The following is a 21,416-nucleotide window of genomic DNA, read 5'->3' as shown; positions in this document are numbered from 1 at the left end:
CCACCTAAGAGCCGACAAGATGTCCGCCGCGGGGAAGATGCCGGAAGTCACGCCCAGAGAGCTTCCGTCCGCAGGGAAACGCCCCTGAGTGCCGCTGACGCGCGGCGCAGAGGTTTCTGGGCAATGTAGTTCTCATGTGCACGTGGCCGTGGCGACTCCCCTGCACGCTGGGCAAAGACCAAATGGTACTGCGAGGGGCGCTGAGAAATTATGCCTTGAGACTCGGAGGGCAGAGTGTGGCTTCGCTCCTCTTAAAGGACCCTCAACCAGGTCTTGTGTAATGAAGTCTTCAGGGATCCCCGAAATATTGGGATATAGTCTTACATATGTTCCCGAAAGTCACACCACCAAATGGACACACGACATCCAATGTCACTCTGAGTCCACTCAAATTTCCTTCATTTAAAAAAATATGTGTACTGTAGAGGGAAGCTTTGAGTCAGTTTTGTGAGCCTCGGTTGGGTCAGGGTTAACAGAGAATTGTCCCCAGGCAGGGCCATGGAGTGGAAGAATGGTCTCCAGACAGTGGCTATGGAGGGATGCTGGAGCTCCCCGAGGCAAGTGGACTAATATAGAGCTCTTCCTCTGGTTTCCTCAGAAAAGAAATACCTGAGAGAACCATGAGGAGGAAGACAGGCAAAAGAAGGTGGTCAAGGAAGACACATTTCCTGCCTGTATGGTCACTAATGTCCAACCAAGGGAGCAATACTCTTTTCTCCAAATGAGAGTTCCTAGCCCCAAAATTGAGATATATCTATTTCCTTTTGGGAATGTTTCTTATCTGAAAAGAAGAAGCATTATAAATGTTTTTATGTGCCAAGACAGGGGCTGCAAAGGTGTTGTCTGAAACCAGAAACAAAGATTTGGAAAATTGGGATCACATTTCTTGGCTGGGAGGTGATTCTCATTTCACCTGCAATTACGCGGACAGTGTCTGAATGGAGAATTACTTATGGTTTAAAAAAATGAAAGAAGGGGGAATGTATGGGGAAAGAAAGACAAAAACATTTGCGAATTGTTTATTCAAAGTTTTTTTGTTTTTTCTTTGAGACAGAGTCTCGCTGTGTCGCCCAGGATGGAGTGCAGGGCACGATCTCGGCTCACTGCAAGCTTCGCCTCCCAGGTTCACGCCATTCTCCTGCCTCAGCTTCCCGAGTAGCTGGGACTACAGGCGCCCGCCACCACGCCTGGCTTTTTTGTATTTTTAGTAAAGACGGGGGTTTCACCATGTTAGCCAGGATGGTCTCGATCTCCTGACCTCATGATCCACCCGCCTCGGCCTCCCAAAGTGCTGGGATTACAGGCATTAGCCACCGCACCTGGCCAAATTACTCAAAGTTAATAATTCTGTAGTTATTCACAGATACATGAAGAAATGGACCTGGAGACACATATCTGTCATAGGTGAAAACGGTTAAGATGACAGCAAAATTTGAGCAGGAGACATTGAATTCCGAGAAGTGAGCAAATGAAGCTGAGCACACAGCTGTGCTACAACTATGACCACAAGCAGGGTTTAGTCTCCAAAATGTAATATTTTTTATTTATTTAATTTTGGAGACAGGATCTCGCTGTGTTGCACAGGCTGGAGTGTAGTGGCATGATCATGGCTTGCTGCAGCCTCAAACTCTTAGGCTCAAGGGATCCTCCCACCTCAACCTCCCAAAAAGTTGGGATTACAGATGTGAGCCACCATGCCAGGCCTCTTTTCATTCTTGAAAACACTCAGTAATACCTGGAGGGAGAAGTAAAGAAAACATTTAGAAAGTGCTATCAGAATGTTAATGTGAACAGGGATGCTGTAGTATTATGCTTATTCATAGATCTAACAAATGTTCAAGGAACACCTACTGTATTTCAGACACTATCTTAACTGCATGGGACATTTACAAAACAAGAGACAGACCCCAGTAGCTTACACTATACTGAAGAAAGACAGAGGAGGAAATATGAAAAAAATGCTAAATTATATGGAGTGTTATAATGTGGCAGGCATAATGGAGAAAAGAGGTGAAAGCACTGAGAAGTGCTGGAATGATATGTAATATTACATAGCCAAGAGAGGCCAATTTGTGGATGGGTCTTTATTGGAAAAGGACATGGAGAGCTCAATGCCACTGAAATAAAAGTTTAATGTTACTCAGAATTCCCCTAGAAATGAGAAGTACAGTACGCCATGCAGGGCCACAGGAGGAACAGGTTTTAGTCTAAAGGAAGAAGCAAGAGCTAGGGGAGCACCTAGGCCAGATCCTTTATTGTGTTTTCCATGGGAAAGGGAAGGCAGATCAGAGCAAACAGCTAAGTACTGGCTAGTCTGAATAATTCTGGTTGGCTTACAGGGGTGGTCTCTATAGTGGCCTCATACCCTGACCCTGGTGTTAGAGTAGGTAGATATGAGTAGGGCAGGAGAGAGGGACCCCAGGAATTTCAGGCAATTTTGGCATTAAGGATGGGCAATCCATAAATCTTTTCCTCTGAGATAATAAACAGAACAAGAGAGGGACCCCTGAGATGTCCAGCTCTCATTGGGTGAAGGACAGGAGAGCATAAAACTATCCCTCTGAGATGGTAAGCGGCCATGATTGGTACCAGGAAGGAAAAGTTTTCCAACAGATAGAAGACACCCGGAGCCAGTGAACCGCAATCTCTGATAAGGTTTCAAGTATGCACAAAATGGGGCAAGATGGCAAAATTTGACTGGTATTTGACCTTCCTCTGGGGGTGCTTGACTCGTAAGGGAAAATCACCCCAAATGAGTATATGTATGACTTCAGTAAACAGTCATGTTTACTGCATGCGGCCCCTCCCAAGTGCTGGCAGACCACTGTGCATGCAGTAGTCAAGCAACAGCCTACCCAAGGGAGGAGAACAGGGAGCCTGGGAAATGAGCAAATGTATAAAGTCCCAAGCCAAGGATCAAGTGGGGCCCTTGACCTCTCAAGTAATCCACTTGGCCCTCTTTCAAGTGTACTTTGATTCCTTTCACTCCTACTCTAAAACATTTTAATAAATTCTCACTCCTGCTAAAAAAAACTTGCCTTGGTCTCTTCCTCTGCCTTAAACCAACCTCTGCCTCCTCAGTTGACTTTTCTTCTGAGAAGGCAAGGACCAAAATTGCTGCAGACTGCTGCAAACTCACTGGCAGTAATGCTGGGATGATTTAGTGCAGGGAAAGTATTGGTTTGGTGAGTAAGAGTTAGATAAAGAGGGTGGTTGGCTTGCCTTGCTCCCAAGATAGTTGTTTACTATTTTTAGAAATTAGCTACCTCTGGTAGGGTAAGTCTCTCTGTAACCAGCAAGAATTTTAAGATGTCAAGACATATAATACAAAAAACAAAAACCATGATTAATACATATGCCTCCTTAATGAGAGGGTGGTTGGAAAAAAAGGTTGAGGAATGAGGGCCCTGAACAGACCATTTCACAATTATAAAAATATTCACTTAATATGTATGTTCTTGGAAATTATAAGATGTGCACAATGAATTTGGCGGCTACTGATTCAGGCAAGGTTTTAAGCTCAGAATTTTGTCCAAAACAGTCACCGTGTTACTTTTCTGACATTCAGGGAATATGGCCACTCAGCAGGTGCTGAGGAACACCTGTTTCCTGAGGAATAGCTGTTCCTCCCTGTTTCCTGAGGAACAGTGTTAGGGAACATGGGACATATGCTGGAAACAAGACACCCAATCCACGCTGTTTCAAAACACTGCAGGCTGTCAAGTTGTCCAGTTTCCAACAGAAGTGGGAGGCCCAGATTTTTAAATGGAATAACTTTTTATAGGTTCATTGAGGTGTAATCAACATGCAATATACTACACATATTTAAAGTGTAACAGTAAGTCTTGAGATATACACACACACACACACACACACACACACACGTATATACCCTTTTGAAATCATCACCCTATCAATGGTGTTGGACATATCTGTCACCCCCAAAGTTAACCTCAGGCCCTTACCCAAGGAGAAGTTTTATAAATAAAACCACAAAAAAAAAAAAAAAAAAAAAAACACGCTTTATAATGTCTACAATAAAATTCCAGAAAATTCAAGTCAATCAATTGTAAAGGAATGTCAAAAGGTGCCTGCATATTCTGGAATGTATTATAAAAGAGCAAAAGTAAAATATGCAGATGAGATATGCTCATTCTCATGATTACAACAATGCTTCCATGAGTTTACACTTATGTCAGAACTTAAGTTGTACACTTTAAATATGTACAATTTATTCCACATCAGTTATAACTTGATAATTTTTTTTAATGGGTGCAATTAACAATCTCAGTCGTTGACACTTCAAAAAGTCTGGTTTTCTAGTCTCTATTGACTCTACCGTCTAGCTCCCAGGCCACATAGAGGCAGTGGCGGGAAATACAGGTGAGCAATGAAGGCCATTTCCACCAGCATTAAGAGTATTGCTACTGGATGACAAAAGCCGGACCAAGGACAACTGAATCTCTCTTGACTTCATCTTTTTTTATTGTCTATGTAGCAATGGCCTTGAAGTAAACAGGCCAGAGAGGCTACAGGAATCCGTAAAACCCGTGTTGTCTCTAATGACTTGAGCTACAAGACACACATTTCTAGAGATTTCTGCACACAGTGATCCTGCAGTCATAGTCACTGGAACATTTGTGGATAATTTTTTTTTTTTTTTTTGAGACGGAGTTTCGAAACGCTATTGTTGCCCAGGCTGAAGTGCAATGGCGTGATCTTGGCTCACTGCAACCTCCACCTCCCAGGTTCAAGAGATTCTCCTGCCTCAGTCTCCTGAGTAGCTGGGATTACTGGTGCCCACCACCACACCCAGCTAATTTTTTACTTTTAGTAGAGACAGGGTTTCGCCATGTTGACCAGGCTGGTCTCGAACTCCAGACCTCAGGTGATCCACCCGCCTCGGCCTCCTAAAGTGCTGGGATTACAGGTGTGAGCCATCGCGCCCGGTCTTTTTTTTTTTTTTTTTTTTTGAAACAGTCTCTCTCCATCACCCAGGCTGGAGTGCAGTGGCATGGTCTCAGCTCACTGCAACCTCCACCTCTGGGTTCAAGCTATTCGCGGTGTGTCAGCTTTCTGAGCAGCTGGGATTATAGACATGCACAACTGCACCTGGCTAATTTTTGTATTTTTAGTAGAGATGGGGTTTCACCATGTTGGCCAGTCTGGTCTCTGACTCCTGACCTCAAGTGATCTGCACGCCATGGCTTCCCAAAGTGTGGGGATTACAGGCATGAGCCACTGTGACTGGCCTGAATGGATCTTTTTTTTTTTTTTTTTGAGACAGAGTCTCGCTCTGTTGCCTAGGCTAGAGTGCAGTGGTGCGACCTCGGTTTACCGCAACCTCTGCCTCCCAAGTTCAAGCAATTATCTGCCTCAGCCTCCCGAGTAGCTGGGGTTACAGGCGCCCACCATCATGCCCAGCTAATTTTTGTATTTTTAGCAGAGATGGGGTTTCACCATCTTGGCCAGGCTGGTCTTGAACTCCTGACCTCGTGATCCACCCACCTCGGCCTCCCAAAGTGCTAGGATTAAAGGTGTGAACCACTGCACCCAGCCGGATGAAGCTTTATATGAGGAACAGTCCATGTAATTCGCTGCAGTCTCCTCCATTCCCTAGTATTCAACACAGCATTTCTTTACCAATTATGTTTCCCTCCAGCCCCATAGTTTTATACCTAGGGACACTAGCTCACTGAATTTTGTGTTTCAAGGGACACAGCTCCTTCACAGGACCTCATTAAGGGATTCTAAACATTGCAGGGCATTATGTGATATCCTCAATCAACAAGAAAAACTTTGTGTTGTCTCCAGAAACAATGGAAGTTGTCACAACTGCCCCCTCTGCAGAATGACCTCTGAGCCCACATGCAGGCAAAAATCAGAACCAGAAAGCCCTGCAGTGTCTCCTAGAAGGCCTCAATAGCAATGCAAAATAGGCCAAAAATGGAGCAAAAGCTATATTCTGTCAGCATACTGTCCCATCTGAGGCAAACAAAATTTGAATCCCCACAAATGTTATATACCCTTTTAAGCTGACAGAGTCCTATTATGTCTCCAAACTACTCCACAGTTAATACAACTTACAAGATTAAAGGTTCTTAAACAAAAGGCCTTTATCATTGCACAAGCCAGTTAACAGGCAGTTCCTGGTACGTGGTGGAAGCTAAAAAACGCTTCATCACAAGCATTGCCTGAGATCAACAATGTCCTCAAAAAACGCAGTCCTCTGGAAGCTGCCAGCAGAATTCAGGTCAGGTCCTGGGGCCAACAATGGGGTAGTTACATGCACTATGTAGCCAGAGGAGGAAATGAGAAATCCCCCTAAGAGCTTAGACTACTCATACTTTCCTCCAACTAATGGAAGAAGGCTGCCTCCCTGAGCATGCTAGGGTGGTGACTGATGCACACTCTGTGGGTCTCCCAGGGGGTAGAGATGAAAAGGCTTCAGCCACAGAAACTGGCAGTGATATGAATCTGGTAAGGTCCCTGGGCAGGTTTAGAGAGTACAACATAGCTACACATGCTTCCCACATACCTCAAATTTATGGGAATCCATAGATGTTTGGATACATGAGTCACATCAGGAGAAGGCTCTTCTCAAAGGCTAGCCTCCAGCGCCATCATACCAAATTAAAACAAAAAACAAACAAACAAAAAACACACAAATTCACAGCATATATAAGGCCTTTCTTCTTTGGGAAATCTTGTGTTAAATGTGACAACACAAGCTGGGCATGGTGGCTTACGCCTGTAATCCCAGCACTTTGGGAAGCCGAAGCATGTGGATCACCTGAGGTCAGGAGTTCAAGACCAGCCCGACCAACATGGTGAAACCTTGTTTCTACTAAAAATACAAAAATTAGCTGGGCATGGCGGCAGGCGCCTGTAATCTCAGGTACTCAGGAGGCTGTGGTAGGAGAATCACCTGATCCCAGGAGGCGGGGGTTGCAGTGAGCCCAGATTGCACCATTGTACTCCAGCCAGGGTGACAAGAGCGAAATTCCATCTCAAAAAAAAAAAAAAAAAAAAAAGTGACAAAATAATTTCCCACATTCACTGCACATGAACTCTTCTGTGTCTTAAGAGGCCAGAGCTTTGGCTAAAGGATTTCCCACATTCACTGCATTCATAAGGCCTTTCTCCAGTGTGAACTCTCTTGTGTTGAATGAGGTGATTTTTGCGGGTAAAAGATTTCCCACATTCGCTGCACTCATAAGGCCTTTCTCCAGTGTGAACTCTCCTATGCTGAAGGAGGGCAGAGCTTTGGCTATAGGATTTCCCACATTCATCGCACTCATAAGGCCTTTCATTAGTGTGAACGGTCTGGTGTCGAATGAGGTGGGTTTTTCGGATAAAAGATTTCCCACATACACTGCACTCATAAGGCCTTTCTCCAGTGTGAACTGTCTGGTGCCGAATAAGGTCAGTTTTGCAACTAAATGATTTTTCACATTCACTGCACTTATAAGGCTTTGTTTTAGTGTGAGCTCTTCTGTGTCGAAAGAGGCCAGAGCTTTGGCTAAAATCTTTCCCACATTCACTGCACTCATAAGGCCTTTCTCCAGTGTGAACTCTTTGGTGTTGAATGAGGACAGATTTCTGGCCAAATGATTTCCCACATTCACTGCACACATAAGGCCTTTCTCCAGTGTGAAATCTTTGGTGGTGAATGAGGTAGATATTGCAACTAAATGATTTCCCACATTCACTACACTCATAAGGCCTTGCTCCAGTGTGAACTCTCCAGTGTCGAAAGAGGTTAGTGCTATGGCTAAAGGATTTTCCACATTCACTGCACTCATAAGGCCTTGTGCTAGTGTGGGCACTCCTGTGACGATAGAGGTTAGTGCTGTGGCTAAAAGATTTCCCACACTCACTGCACTCATAAGGCCTTTCTCCAGTGTGAACTCGTTGATGTTGAATAAGGACAGATATCTGGCGAAAGGATTTGCCACATTCACTGCAGTCATAAGGCCTTTCTCCAGTGTGAACTCTTTGGTGTTGAGTTAGGTGACTTTTGCGACTAAATGACTTCCCACATTCACTACATTCATTAGTGCTTGTTCTATTGTGTGCTTTCCTGTGTCGAAGAAAGCCAGAACTTTGACTAAAGGATTTCCCACATTCACTGCACTCGTAAGGCCTTTCTCCAGAGTCAGCTCTTTGGTGTTGAATGAATACAGAGTTTTCTCTAAAAGATTTCCTGGATTCAGTGTACTTGAGAGGCTTTTGTCCAGTGGGAACTCTGAAGTGTCGAATCCTGCTGTGTGGTCTCTCACTGCTGGGAGTCATCTGAAGCTGGAGAAGTCCTGAGGTGGCTGAAAAGTCCCTCCCAACTTCCCCAAACATGAAGGGTTTTCCTGACAGATGGAACCTGTAGTTCATCATAAATGAGGCCTGGTCCCCATCCATTTCAAAGAGCTTCTCTCCATTATCAAGCTTCTGGAGCTGGTGAAGGTTTGAATTCATCCAGAAATCTGATGCCCCACCCAAGTACAATTTCTGTCCACAGGGTGAGGCTTTGAGCTCAATCATTTGTAAAATGTCTCTCAGGACTGGGGTACAAATCTCACAGGGGTGACTCTTATCAGTGGATGTATCTGCCTTTGGAGTCCTGCCCTGTGACAGTTCTGACACAGAAATGCTCTCTGCAGAAGGTGCCCCCTCATCTTCTGCTCCACACCAACAACCTGAAAGAAGAGAAATGCTGAGAAAATACAGGTTCACTATGGTGTGAGAAGTTACATCAAAAATGTGTGTCAGACAAAGAATGAGTCTAAGAAAATGTTCTTAGGATACGAGAGCTGGTGGCAATTTGGGGAAAAAGGGCTCTACAAGTCACAGAAAACAAGGGAGGCCTTATGAGATGAAAGACACAAAGTTGGGGCACAACTCAGAAGAGGTAGGGTCTCTGGCTCACTATTCTTCCAGAAGCTTTTATCAGGACCTCCTCCCCTGATGAGAAGAGAGGACTTCGGTATACTGCACAGATTATTGGTGTCCAGGCCCAGGAGAAACCCATGGGAACTGAATACTAGGTGTGGAAGGACTATTTAAAATCATGTGCACATCTGACAACATATTACATGTGGGTCAGTGTTAGAGAACACTCAGAAGTCGCACTGAGAAGGAACAGGTAACACATGGAGGCCAGAAATTGGGAGCAGCTAAGGGCTGGAAGTCATGGATGAAATAAAAATCAGAACATGTGTAGAAAAGAAAAAAAAAGGCCAGGCGCTGTGGCTCATGCCTGTAATCCCAGCAGTTTGGGAGGCTGAGGTGGGCGGACCACGAGGTCAGGAGATCTAGATCATCCTGGCTAACATGGTGAAAACCCAGCTAACATGGTGAAACCCTATCTTTACTGAAAATACAAAAAAATAGCCAGGCGTGGTGGTGGGTGCCTGTAGTCCCAGTTACTTGGGGGGCTGAGGCAGGAGAATGGCGTGAACTCGGGAGGCGGAGCTTGCAGTGAGCAGAGATAACACCACTGCACTCCACCCTGGGCAACAGAGTGAGACTCTTGTCTCAAAAAAAAAAAAAAGAAAAGGAAAAAAAGATAGAAATGATGTATGTCCTATGGAATTGGCACCCAATCACTGAGAACTCAGGACAGGTTTATGGCGTGATTAGAAACAGCCCTAGCGTCTTGCCCTCCCTTAGTTGTCACTCATCAGGGCCAGGACTCCTCTGAGAGTATCTTGCCATTTGCACCCCATAAAGCAACCAGAGCCATCCCCCAATCCCAGTTGTGCAACTATACTGGGCCTGTAAGATGCAAGCCCTAAAGGGTAGACCAGAGAGGTGCACAGCCAGCACTGGCACAGAGCAACTCAGCACATAACAAACTACAGCAGTGAAAAATAATGTTACAAGAAAATCTTTTAGGTGGATCTTTATGAAAAGCCTATGGACCAATCAGTAGTTACCATCATGATGCCTGCAATTATTGAAACAGGCAGCTTGAGATTTTAGTTAGAAGCAAAAGGCAGAACACGGAGCAAACAGCATCCTAGAAGTGGACAAAGCCATCCTGTCATGGAGAAGGCAAGGACAAATCCTTTAGGTTGAAAGAAAGATCCTGTCTCCCAGACCCTTCACAGCATGCCTAGAGGCAACAGATGTTAGGATAGTCTGGAGAGTGCCTTGCTTGGTGATGTCCCCCAGAATACATACGCCAAGAAAGTGGGAAGGTCTGTAGAGCTCAGGGTCTAACTGAAGAAAGGACAGAGCTGCCTCAGGGACAAGGGAAAAGGAGAGACCCACAAAAGACACGGGGAGGAATAGGAGGGCCTTACCTAGGGATGCCATAACTGCAAAGTTCTCCAGCATCACATCATGGTACAGGAGCCTCTGCGTCTCATCAAGGAGCTCCCACTCCTCCTGGGAGAAGTAAATGGCCACATCCTCAAAGGCTACAAAACCCTGCTATGATGGGGACAGTTCATTCCATGATCAGCATCTTTCCTAGGACCCCAAGTTGATTCCCCCACAGGTCCATCCCTGGCTCACCCTCCTCCCCATCTCCCCACCTCAGAGAATATGTCCATCCCCCACACGTTGATTCCCCCCACGTCCATCCCTGGCCCACCCTCCTCCCCATCTCCCCATCTCAGGAAATACAACAGGCCCTGATGCCACTGATGCCCACTCTCTCCTCATGGTCCCATTGGTCACTGTGTTCTCCCACAGCAACAACAGGCAGGTGGACAGATAGAAACCACATTCTCATGTCTATAAATTATCCTGGAATCCCTCAGACCATGGCTCCCAAACACAACTGAAGGTCTGGGTTCACATTTCGCTCTCATGTCCTCAATGTCCAGACTCATGAAACAAAAGCTCACACTCCCTCTTCATATGTGCATCACTCTTTCTACCACACCTCTCTCACCCAACTCACTCCCTCAGCCACCTCCACCCCGATCCCACAACACAGGCATCTCTCCTGCCTTCCTATATGTTACTCAGCACAAGACATCTAGAAAGAGCTTGCAAATTCAAACGAGTTCCAGGACTACCCAGACCTCTGATGGTCCCTACTGCCACAGGTAGCCCCATATCCTGCTCTGAAGCCCTCCCTACCTGAGTCTATTCCTTTCATCAACCTCAGCTACCCAGAACCACATACATATGTCAGATACACATGGCCCTTTCCAACTTGTATTGCACTAAACAGTAACTGCCTTCCTCTCTTGCTACCCTTCATTCCAGTGGCCCTCCACCCAAGGTTAAGTGATGCTCCCAGATGACTACTTCTGCCCCTAAACTTATCCACCAGCCTGCATGAAACTCCGTAGGCATAGGAGCAGTCATAAGATCCTGGTGAGGCCATAGAGCAGTAAAGCATGAGGTCTGGCTTCAGCCTCATCTTGTCTGAAATCCCACTAGGTCTCTAATATGGTTTGGCTGTGTCTCCACCCAAATCTCATCTTGAATTGTAACTCCCACAATTCCTATGTGTCATGGGAGGGATCCAGTAGGAGGTAACTGAATCATGGGGGTGGGTCTTTCTTGTGCTGTTCTCGCAATAGTGAATAAGTCTCACGAGAACTGATGGTTTTAAGGCCGGTCGCAGTGGCTCACGCCTCTAATCCCAGAACTTTGGGAGGCCAAGGCAGGCGGATCACTTGAGGTCAGGAGTTTGAGACCAGCCTGGCCAATGTGGCGAAACCCTGTCTCTACTAAAAATATGAAAATTAGCTAGGTGTGGTGGCGCACACCTGTAATCCCAGCTACTTGGGCGGCTGAGACAGGAGAATCCCTTGAGTCCAGGAGGTGGAGGCTGTAGGGAGCTGAGATCTCACCACTGTCCTCCAGCCTGGGAACAGAGCAAGACTTCATCTCAAAAAAAAAAAAAAAAAAAGAACTGATGGTTTTAAAAAGAGGAGTTCCCCTGCACAAACTCTCTTTTTGCCTGCTGCCATCCATGTAAGATGTGACTTGCTCCTCCTTGCTTTCCACCATAACTGTGAGGCCTCCCCAGCCATGTGGAACTGTAAGTCCATTAAACCTCTTTTTCTTCCCAGTATCAGGTATGTCTTTATCAGTAGCATGAAAACGGACTACTGCAGCCTCCACATCCATCTTATGTTCACTCATCCTTCATAAACCTGGCCACCTGCCTGGTATCCTCTCTCTATATTATTCCTAGGCCCACTTCCCTCTATAACCTGTGTTTGTGATTTCCACAACATCCATCCAGATACCCAAATATGGTACCCTCTTGTGGCTCCCACGCCTCCCTTTCCTGGGCCTGCTATTAATACTATCATCATGACCCGAAATCCCACTACTAAATGGGATCTATGATGTTACGGGCTCAAGTTTCTGCCCCATGCCCACCCACAAAATGCTTATGTTGAAGCACTAACACAATGAAGCGTAATATAGTGTGATAGTATTTGGAGATGGAATCTTTGGGTGGTAATTAGATTTAGATCAGGTCAAAAGAGCCCTCATGATGGAATTAATGCTTTTGTAAGAATAGAAAGAGATTCCTTGCTTTCTTCACATACTCCCTCCCAGGAAAGGCCATGTGAGGACAAACCAAGAAGGCAGCCACTGCAAGCCAAGAAGCAGCCCATCACAAATAAGTGAATCTATAGGCACCCTGATGTAGAATTTCCTAGCCTGAAGAACTGTGAGAAACACATTTTTGCTGTTTAAACCACCAATATAGGCTATTTCATTATCAACCCAAAGTAAGACACTGATATAGCCTGGATATTTGTCCCCTTCAAATCTCACCTGGAAATGTGATCCCCAATGTTGGAAGTGGGGCCTAGTGGGAGGTTATCTGGGTCATGGAGGTGGATCCCTCATGAATGGCATAGTATCCTCCCCACAGTAATAAGCTCACATGAGACCTGGTCACTAAAAAGAGACTGGTGCCTCCCTTCTGTCTTGCTGGCTCCCTTTTTGCCTTCTGCAACGAATGGAAGCTTCCTGAGGCTCTCACCAGAAGTGGACACTAGCACTAAGCTTCCTGTACAGCCTGCAGAACTATAAGCTGTAATAAACCTTGTTTCTTTATAAACTACCCAGCCTTAGGTATTTTTTTATAGTAATGCAAATGGCCTAACAGACATAGAGCTCCATCCTAGTTCAATACTATCCTCCACTCTTTGTAGAAGTTTCTATCCTGCACCCCTCCTCAGAGTCCAAGACCTGTGTGTCCACCTAGCCACTTGATACAGCTACTTACTTATTCTCTAAAACATTTCATATTTTTAACATGGACAAAACACAATCCTGATATCCTGAGTGAAAAATAATCCTACTATCTACTTGGCTCTCCCAGTAGATGGAGCTTCTATGCTTCCAGCTGCTAAACCCAAAAAGCCTTGAATCATCCCTTCTTATCTCTCAGTCCCAATACCAGAAAATCAGAGCCGACTTACAATCCAAAATTCAACCATTTCTACCACACTGTGGCCACTACTCTGGCCCACATCATCTACACTCGCCTGGACTATTGCATTAGTCTCCTCTTTCCTCTTTGGTATTGCTACCAACTCCCTTAAACCCACAGTCTGTTGTCTGTGCTCAGCCACAGGAGCCTCATGAGGCCTGGGGAAGATCACTTCCCTCTTCTGCTCCAAATCTTCGCTGCTGCCATCATCTCCAGAACAAAGACATCCGAGATAGTCATTTAATTTCTAGCTCCTGTACCTCTGCTCTCTGTTCCCATGAGAAGGAAATGAGACTTGAGGTTCTCTTAACCAGCTCAGCCTCACTCCAAGCAGCTCCAAACACCTGTACTTATCTCTGGGACGAACTTCCACATTCATTCTATTATTTGCCAGCAACAGGTACCACCTCATAGAACACCCACCCTGGGCATATTTTGTTCAGAGTCCCTAGGCTCAAAGCCTGGAAAAGCGGTAAGGAATCCCAGGTCACCACAGTCCCAGTCCCAGAGATCCCATTGCTGGAATCAGTGAGGTTCTGGATTTCCTCCACTCACCCTTGTAGTGTCTGTAAGTTCTTCTTACAGACCTGTAAGTATTAGTGGCAATCTGTGGGAAGAGACACGTTCTGAGAGGCAGGTGACCACATTGCGGCTCCATGGGCTTCTGGTTCCAATGTGTAACACCAGAGCCAGGTGTCCTGGGATGACTGCTTTATATCTGGGTGTCAGTCCTTGGTGCTGACTTTTATCAGCTTTGTGACCTCGTAAAGAGACTAGGTCCCTCCATGCCTGCTATCATCACTGCCCTTCCAGTGAGTTCCTCTGAACAGCTTTTGTGAAACTTTTAGAAGCGTGACTGGGTCCGTGCCCCTTTTGTCCTACGCGCTGTGGCCCTCAGTGTGCTGGCGAAACTCAGTGGGGCCAATGCAGCATGGCGCTGCCCCACCCTCTGCTCCCTGCCCGCGTGAGGCCGGCCTGGGTCTCCCCTGCCTCCTGGCTCAGGCGCAGCTCCAAGCCGTCGCTCTCCCGCTCCCTGCTACACTACCAGAAACGAGACCCAGCACCAGAGCCTCACTGTGCTGGACAATGCGGTCCGGCTGCAGAAAACCCTTCACGCGCCCCTCAGTTTCGGGTGGGGAGGGCGGAGGAGGCCGGGAGGACGCAGCGCTCACCAGGGTCGGGGCCCTCATTGCCGCCGCCATCGGACTCTGCGCACAGAGGGCCGGGAGCGGTGGACGATCCGGGCGGGGACACGAGCAAAGCAATCACCACCGCCGGCGACCGTCAGGCCCCGGCTGTGCAGCTGGGAAAACCACTCTCCTCGCCCCTTTTCGCTGTCAGCACCTGGGTCCAGATCCGGAACCCGCGGATGGAACTGACACAAGCCAAAGTGCCCGCCACTGGGAGGACGCCGGAAGTCCCGCCCAGACAAGTTGGGCAGAGCGGAAAAGTCCCTCACCTGGGCCTCATTGGCTCCACGCCAAGTGCCTGGCGCACGGGCCTCTGGGTAATGTAGTTCTCACCGCTTCCTGGGCTGGCAGAGCTTGCTCTTCTCCTGGACCTCAGGGAGGAATGGCCCCGTGCTGTGGAGGGGAAGCCTGAGAGGTGGTGTCTCCAGCCTCCTTGGACCAGGGAGGAGCTTCGCTGCTGTAAGGTACCATACAGAGATTTTTGGAGAGTATTGTGTACAACTAGTCACCTAGGTAGTCGGAGTCATTCAGATACAAAATGCCTCTATCCATGGTGAGAACCTAGTAAACATTACCTTCTTTCTCCACACATTTATGTAGAGTAGAACGTTAGAGTCAGCTTTGTGAATTTCATTATGCTCAGTAAGGAATGAGGGAAATAGAGTTTACACAGAGCCACGACAGGAATGATAAAACATCCGTTAGATCGCACCAAAGCAGGTGGACGAAAGTGGAATTCTGTCTCTGGTTCTCACAGAAAATGCCTCTCCTGCCTGTGTAATCAGTAAGTGTGTCTAATCCTGTAAGGAACAGTGTTTTATTCATATAATATTTCTTCCTGCATATTCTTAGATATGCTTCTTTTAGGATTGTAGCAACTTTCTAAACAAAAGAGCCACTTAGCATATGTCATTTTAAAGTAGAACAGTGTCTGTAGTGTTCACAGTCAGAGCACTTGTGCAAAGGGGACACCAGAATGCCAGAATAAAAGTTAGGGACACCTAGCTTTCATCTCTTTGATGGGAAATTTTGATCATTGATACTGTTACTGCAGGGACAGTGCCTGCGAGGGGAGTTGAGATTATCTCAGAAAAACAGTTGTGAAATGAAAATTGCTGAAAGCCATTGTGTTAGGATTCTGCAGAGAAACACAGAACCAATAGGGTACATAGATGTACAAGAGGGGATTTATTATGGGAATTGGCTCATCCAGTTATGGAGACTAAGAAGTCCCAGGATATGCTTTTTGCAACCTGGTAAATCACGAAGTTGGGTGGTATTCAGTCTGCATCTGAAGGCCTGAAAACCAAGGGAGCCTATGGTGAAATTCCCAGTTGGAGGCTGAAGGCCTGAGAACTGGGTGAGGGTCATTCTTGTATGTTCCAGAGTCCAAAGGCCCAAGATCCAAGAACTTTAATGTTGGAAAGCAGAAGATGGATGACCCAGGACAAGAAGAGAGTAACTTGCTCTTTCTCTGCCTTTTTGTTCTATTTTGGCTCTCAAAGCATTGGATGTTGCCCCCTAACACTGATGAGGCCAGATCTCCTTTACGTTGTCTACAGACTCAAATGCTAGTATCTTCCATAAACATTCTCACAGACACATCCTATATTAAGGTTTTCCCAACTATTTCGGTAGCCCTTAATGCAGGCAAGTTGGCACAAAACATTAAACATCACAACTATTAATAATCTTGTGGCTAGGCCGGGTGTGGTGGCTCATGCCTGTAATCCCAGCACTTTAGGAGGCCGAGGCAGGCTGATCATGAGGGCAAGAGATCAAGACCAGCCTGGCCAACATGGTGAAGCCCCATCTCCACTAAAAATACAAAAATTAGCTGGGTGTGGTGGCACACACCTGTAGTCCCAGCTACTTGGGAGACTGAGGCAGGAGAATCGCTTGAACCCAGGAGGTGGAGATTGCAGTGAGCCGAGATCACGCCACTGCACTCCAGCCTGGTGACAGAGCGAGTCTCCGTCTCAGGAAAAAAAAAAAAGAATATTGAACATAATTAATTGAACTGAACATAGACTTACTTTGCTTTTTTTAGTGCACTCATATATAAGTCTATGAGTACATTTGGCTTAACTCTGGAAAAGTTTACCCTGAAGACATGTAGAGCAGATAGCTTTTCAGTTGCTGAATTGAAGTCCTGTCTGAAAAGAAAGGGAGAAGGTCTGGCTCCAGCATGATTTCATATAGAAAGGTAGGTGGGGAGCTCTTCTGAGTGACTCCACAAAGGACTCATTTTGTCTGCATATTTGAGTGTCTAATGGTAATTTTTTTTTTTTTTTGAGGAAGAGTCTTGCTCTGTTGCCCAGGCTGGAGTGCAGTGGCAGGATCATATATTACTGCAGCCTCAAACTCTGGGGCTCCAGCGACATTTCTGTATCAGCTTCCTGAGTGTATGGGATTGCAGGCACTCACTACTGTGCCCAGCTAATTAAAAAAAAAGAAAAAAAATATATATATATATATCTACACAGACAGGGTTCTTGATATGTTGCCCAGGCTGGTTTAAAACTCCTGGTCTCAAGTGATCCTCCCGCCTCAGCCTCCCAAGTAGCTGGGGCTACAGGTACACACAGCTCTTATGGCAATTTCTTAGGCTAATAGTCAAAATAGGGAAATAGTAAGCTTGAAAAGTGCCAGAAAAATCTGTATATCTACTTGTTTTTGTTGTTTAAGTAGATAAATTAACTAGGCTGCTCATGGAAATAACTGGCTTACCAAATTCAATTTGTTAACATGAATCTCCCTTGGGTTATACAAATACATACACAGCACAAACATTGCTAAATAAATATTTTAAACTGATTTACAAATTAGTTAATTTTAATTTTTTTTTGAGACAGAGTCTCACTCTGTCATCCAGGCTGGAGTGCAGTGGCACAATCTGAGCTCACTGTAGCTTTGAATTCCTGGGTTCAAGCAATCCTCCCACGTCAGCCTCCAGAGTAGCTGGAAACACAGGTGTGCACCTGTACCACTATGCCCCGATAATTTTTTGATTTTTTGTAGGGACGGGGTCTCACCATGTTGCTCAGGCTGGTAAAGTTTTAATAGATTATTTTTTAGAGCAGTTTTGGTTCATAGGAAAATTGAGCAAAAAATTACAGAGCTTCCACATATCCCTTGCCCCTATGCATGTTACAGCCTCTCCACTATAAACATTCCCCACTAGAATAGTATATTTGTTACAATTTATGGTACATTGGCATATAGTTATCATCCCAAATCTATAGTTTACATTAGGATTTACTCTAGCTGGACGTTATATGGGTTTTAACAAGTGTATAGTGACTTGTACACACCATGGTAGTTTCACAGAGTAGTTTCACTGCCCTAAAAGTCTTCCATGCTCCACCTGTTCATCCCTTCCTCCCTTAGCCCAAGCCCCTGGCAACCACTCACTTTTTACTGTCTCCATAGTTTTGCTTTTTCTGGAATGTCATATAGTTCAAATCACAGTATGTAGTCCTTTTAGTTTGGATCCTTTAATAGTCCATTTTTGTGCTGCTGAAAAAGACATACCCAAGACTGGGCAATTCACAAAGGAAAGAGGTTTAATGGAGAACTCACAGTTCCACATGGCTGGGGAAGCCTCACAATTAATGAAGGCAAGGAGGAGCAAGTCATATCCTAGGTGGATGGCAGCAGGCAAAGAGAATAAGCTTGTGCAGGTAAACTCCTGTTTTTAAAGACATCAGATCTCGTGAGACTAATTTACTGTCATGAGAACAGCGGGGGGAAAACCCACCCCTATAATTCAATCACCTCCCACTGGGTTCCTCCCATGACATGTGGGAGTTACAATTCAAGATGAGATTTGAGTAGGGACACAGCCAAACCATATCAGATCCCTTCACTTAGAAATATGTATTTAAGGCCGGGCGCGGTGGCTCAAGCCTGTAATCCCAGCACTTTGGGAGGCCGAGATGGGCGGATCACGAGGTCAGGAGATCGAGAGACGATCCCGGCTAACACGGTGAAACCCCGTCTCTACTAAAAAATACAAAAAAATAGCCGGGCGAGGTGGCGGGCGCCTGTAGTCCCAGCTACTCGGGAGGCTGAGGCAGGAGAATGGCGTAAACCCGGGAGGCGGAGCTTGCAGTGAGCTGAGATCCGGCCACTGCACTCCAGCCTGGGTGACAGAGCAAGACTCCGTCTCAAAAAAAAAAAAAAAAAAGAAGTATGTATTTAAGATTCTTCCACATCTTTTATTATTTATTTTAATGTGGAAAAATATACCATTTTCTAGATGTACCACACTTATCTATTCACTTACTGAAGGACATTTTGGTTGCTACCAAATTTTGCCAATTATGAACAAAGGTGCTATAAATATTAATGTACAAGATTTTGTGTGGACATAAGTGTTTAACTCATTTGAGTAAAACCAAGAAGCACTATTACTGGATCTATGGTAATTGTTTTGGCATTGTTTCACATTTCAAATCAGTTGAGAAACTTTCTCACATGTCTTAGAGGAAGCAGAAACAAAGTGCTTCTTCCTTTTTTCCTTTTTCAATAATCTCTAAGCCTCCAGATGTCTGTGAATGTCACCCTGTGAATAGACACACATATACACACAACACAGTCACACACTGCGTAAGTGTGTTACTATTGCACACCTATCTGCAGGACCAGAGTTCAATTACCCATTTCCTTAATATCTAGTGCACAGGAATATGGAGAAAGGGTCAGCATATTAAATGACATCAGAGAGACACAAAACAAAACAAAAACACACACCATTCCAGAATGTGGCAAATTCTGGACAAATGTCTCATCAACTTCAAGAATAATAATAAAAAGTGGTAGCTATATATTATTATAGACTCACCAGATGAAACTATTAATAGCCATATAGATTCGTTTTGGATCTGATTGCAATGAATTTGTCTTAAAAATCAATTTTGGAGACAATTCGAGGCAACTGAGCACTGATGATATATTTTATGATGCCTTAAATAATGATTGATAAAGTTATAGGAATTATGAAAGAGCTCTTATGCTTGGAAATGCATTCTGAAGAGATGCAGCATTGAATGACAAGATGTGGGAATTGTAAGTAAAATAATTCTGTGTGAAAAGAGTTGAACCAAGAACAGCTACTAAATGATAAGTAATATGGACGATTTAGGAAGGTTTCATAGTGCTTCTGAACATAGTCTTTTCCATTTGTGTATATACTTGAAAATATCCATTAGAAGAGGAAAAATATGTTTTTGTACCCATTACTTGTTAAGAGGGATGGACTAAAAAGGGCAGGTGGAAACTTATAGTTTCAGGGGTTTAAGTACGTATTAACATAGGAATTGTGTACTTTAAATATGCAGAACTTAAGACAACTAGATTTCACTTAAGCCACTTGTAAAAACACAAGTAATAAATATTCAAAAGTTGTCACCTCCTGGCCGGGCGCGGTGGCTCAAGCCTGTAATCCCAGCACTTTGGGAGGCCGAGGCGGGCGGATCACAAGGTCAGGAGATCGAGACCACAGTGAAACCCCGTCTCTACTAAAAATACAAAAAAAATTAGCCGGGCGCGGTGGCGGGCGCCTGTAGTCCCAGCTACTCAGGAGGCTGAGGCAGGAGAATGGCGGGAACCCGGGAGGCGGAGCTTGCAGTGAGCCGAGATCGCGCCACTGCACTCCAGCCTGGGCAACAGCGTGAGACTCCGTCTCAAAAAAAAAAAAAAAAAAAAAAAAAAAAAAAAAAAAAAAAAAAAAGTTGTCACCTCCTAATCATTTTACTGTTTTACTCTTTTTTTTTTTTTTTTTTTGAGACTGAGTCTGGCTCTGTCGCCCAGGCTGGAGTGCTGTGGCCGGATCTCAGCTCACTGCAAGCTCCGCCTCCCGGGTTCCCGCCATTCTCCTGCCTCAGCCTCCCGAGTAGCTGGGACTACAGGCGCCCGCCACCTCGGCCGGCTAGTTTTTTGTATTTTTTAGTAGAGACGGGGTTTCACTGTGTTAGCCAGGATGGTCTCGATCTCCTGACCTCGTGATCCGCCCGTCTCGGCCTCCCAAAGTGCTGGGATTACAGGCTTGAGCCACCGCGCCCGGCCTGTTTTACTCTTATATATACATTGTTCTATAGTGAGCAGGCCTATTCCAAAGGCCAACGAAGGTGAAAGGCCAAAGAAGGAGAAAGAGGCTAAGAAATTGTTTTCAGCCGGGCGCGGTGGCTCAAGCCTGTAATCCCAGCACTTTGGGAGGCCGAGACGGGCGGATCACGAGGTCAGGAGATCGAGACCATCCTGGCTAACACGGTGAAACCCCGTCTCTACTAAAAAATACAAAAAAACTAGCCGGGCGAGGTGGCGGGCGCCTGTAGTCCCAGCTACTGGGGAGGCTGAGGCAGGAGAATGGCGTAAACCCGGGAGGCGGAGCTTGCAGTGAGCTGAGATCCGGCCACTGCACTCCAGCCTGGGGGACAGAGCGAGACTCCGTCTCAAAAAAAAAAAAAAAAAGAAATTGTTTTCAGAAACATTTCATAGGGAATCATGAACAGAAGTGATGTCTTGTGCAGCTGTGAGACAATGGATCCCTGTATCCGCCCTCCAGAAAGCAGTATCCTTTACATCCTTTTTAGGACTCTTTTTATAGTGGTCAACAAGGCTGGAGGTTTTTTTGTTTTGTTTTGTTTTGTTTTTGAGACGGAGTTTCACCTCTGTTGTCTGTTGCCAGGCTGGAGTGCAATAGCACGATCTTGGCTCACGGCAACCTCCACCTCCTGGGTTCAAGTGATTCTCCTGACTCAGCCTCCCGAGTAGCTGGGATCACAGGCACAGTAGCTGTGGGCCAC

At 45.6% G+C, this 21,416-nt stretch overlaps 1 protein-coding gene across 2 annotated transcripts; it reads right to left on the bottom strand.

Moving 5' to 3' along the window:
• Positions 1-2: 2 nt before the first annotated feature.
• Positions 3-14,839, bottom strand: LOC105488085 (zinc finger protein 530). Of its 2 annotated transcripts, XR_011617996.1 has the most exons (4): positions 14,590-14,839; positions 10,302-10,431; positions 6,539-8,693; positions 3-1,735 (listed from the first exon to the last, which is right to left on the bottom strand). XR_011617996.1 is itself a non-coding variant. In XM_011751827.2 (3 exons), the coding sequence occupies exons 1-3, from the start codon at positions 14,617-14,619 to the stop codon at positions 7,057-7,059; spliced, it is 1,797 nt and encodes a 598-aa protein (XP_011750129.2). In that variant the 5' UTR covers positions 14,620-14,808; the 3' UTR covers positions 4,675-7,056. The 2 variants fall into 2 exon arrangements, 1 of the variants encoding a protein (XP_011750129.2); XM_011751827.2 differs by lacking the exon at positions 3-1,735 and having other exon boundaries at positions 4,675-8,693; positions 14,590-14,808.
• Positions 14,840-21,416: the final 6,577 nt, after the last annotated feature.

This window comes from Macaca nemestrina, chromosome 20, assembly GCF_043159975.1.
Source record: "Macaca nemestrina isolate mMacNem1 chromosome 20, mMacNem.hap1, whole genome shotgun sequence".
In the NCBI taxonomy this organism is placed as follows: domain Eukaryota; kingdom Metazoa; phylum Chordata; class Mammalia; order Primates; family Cercopithecidae; genus Macaca; species Macaca nemestrina.
The sequence above is the reverse complement of the archived record's forward strand: the minus strand, read 5'-3'. Positions and strand labels throughout refer to the sequence as shown.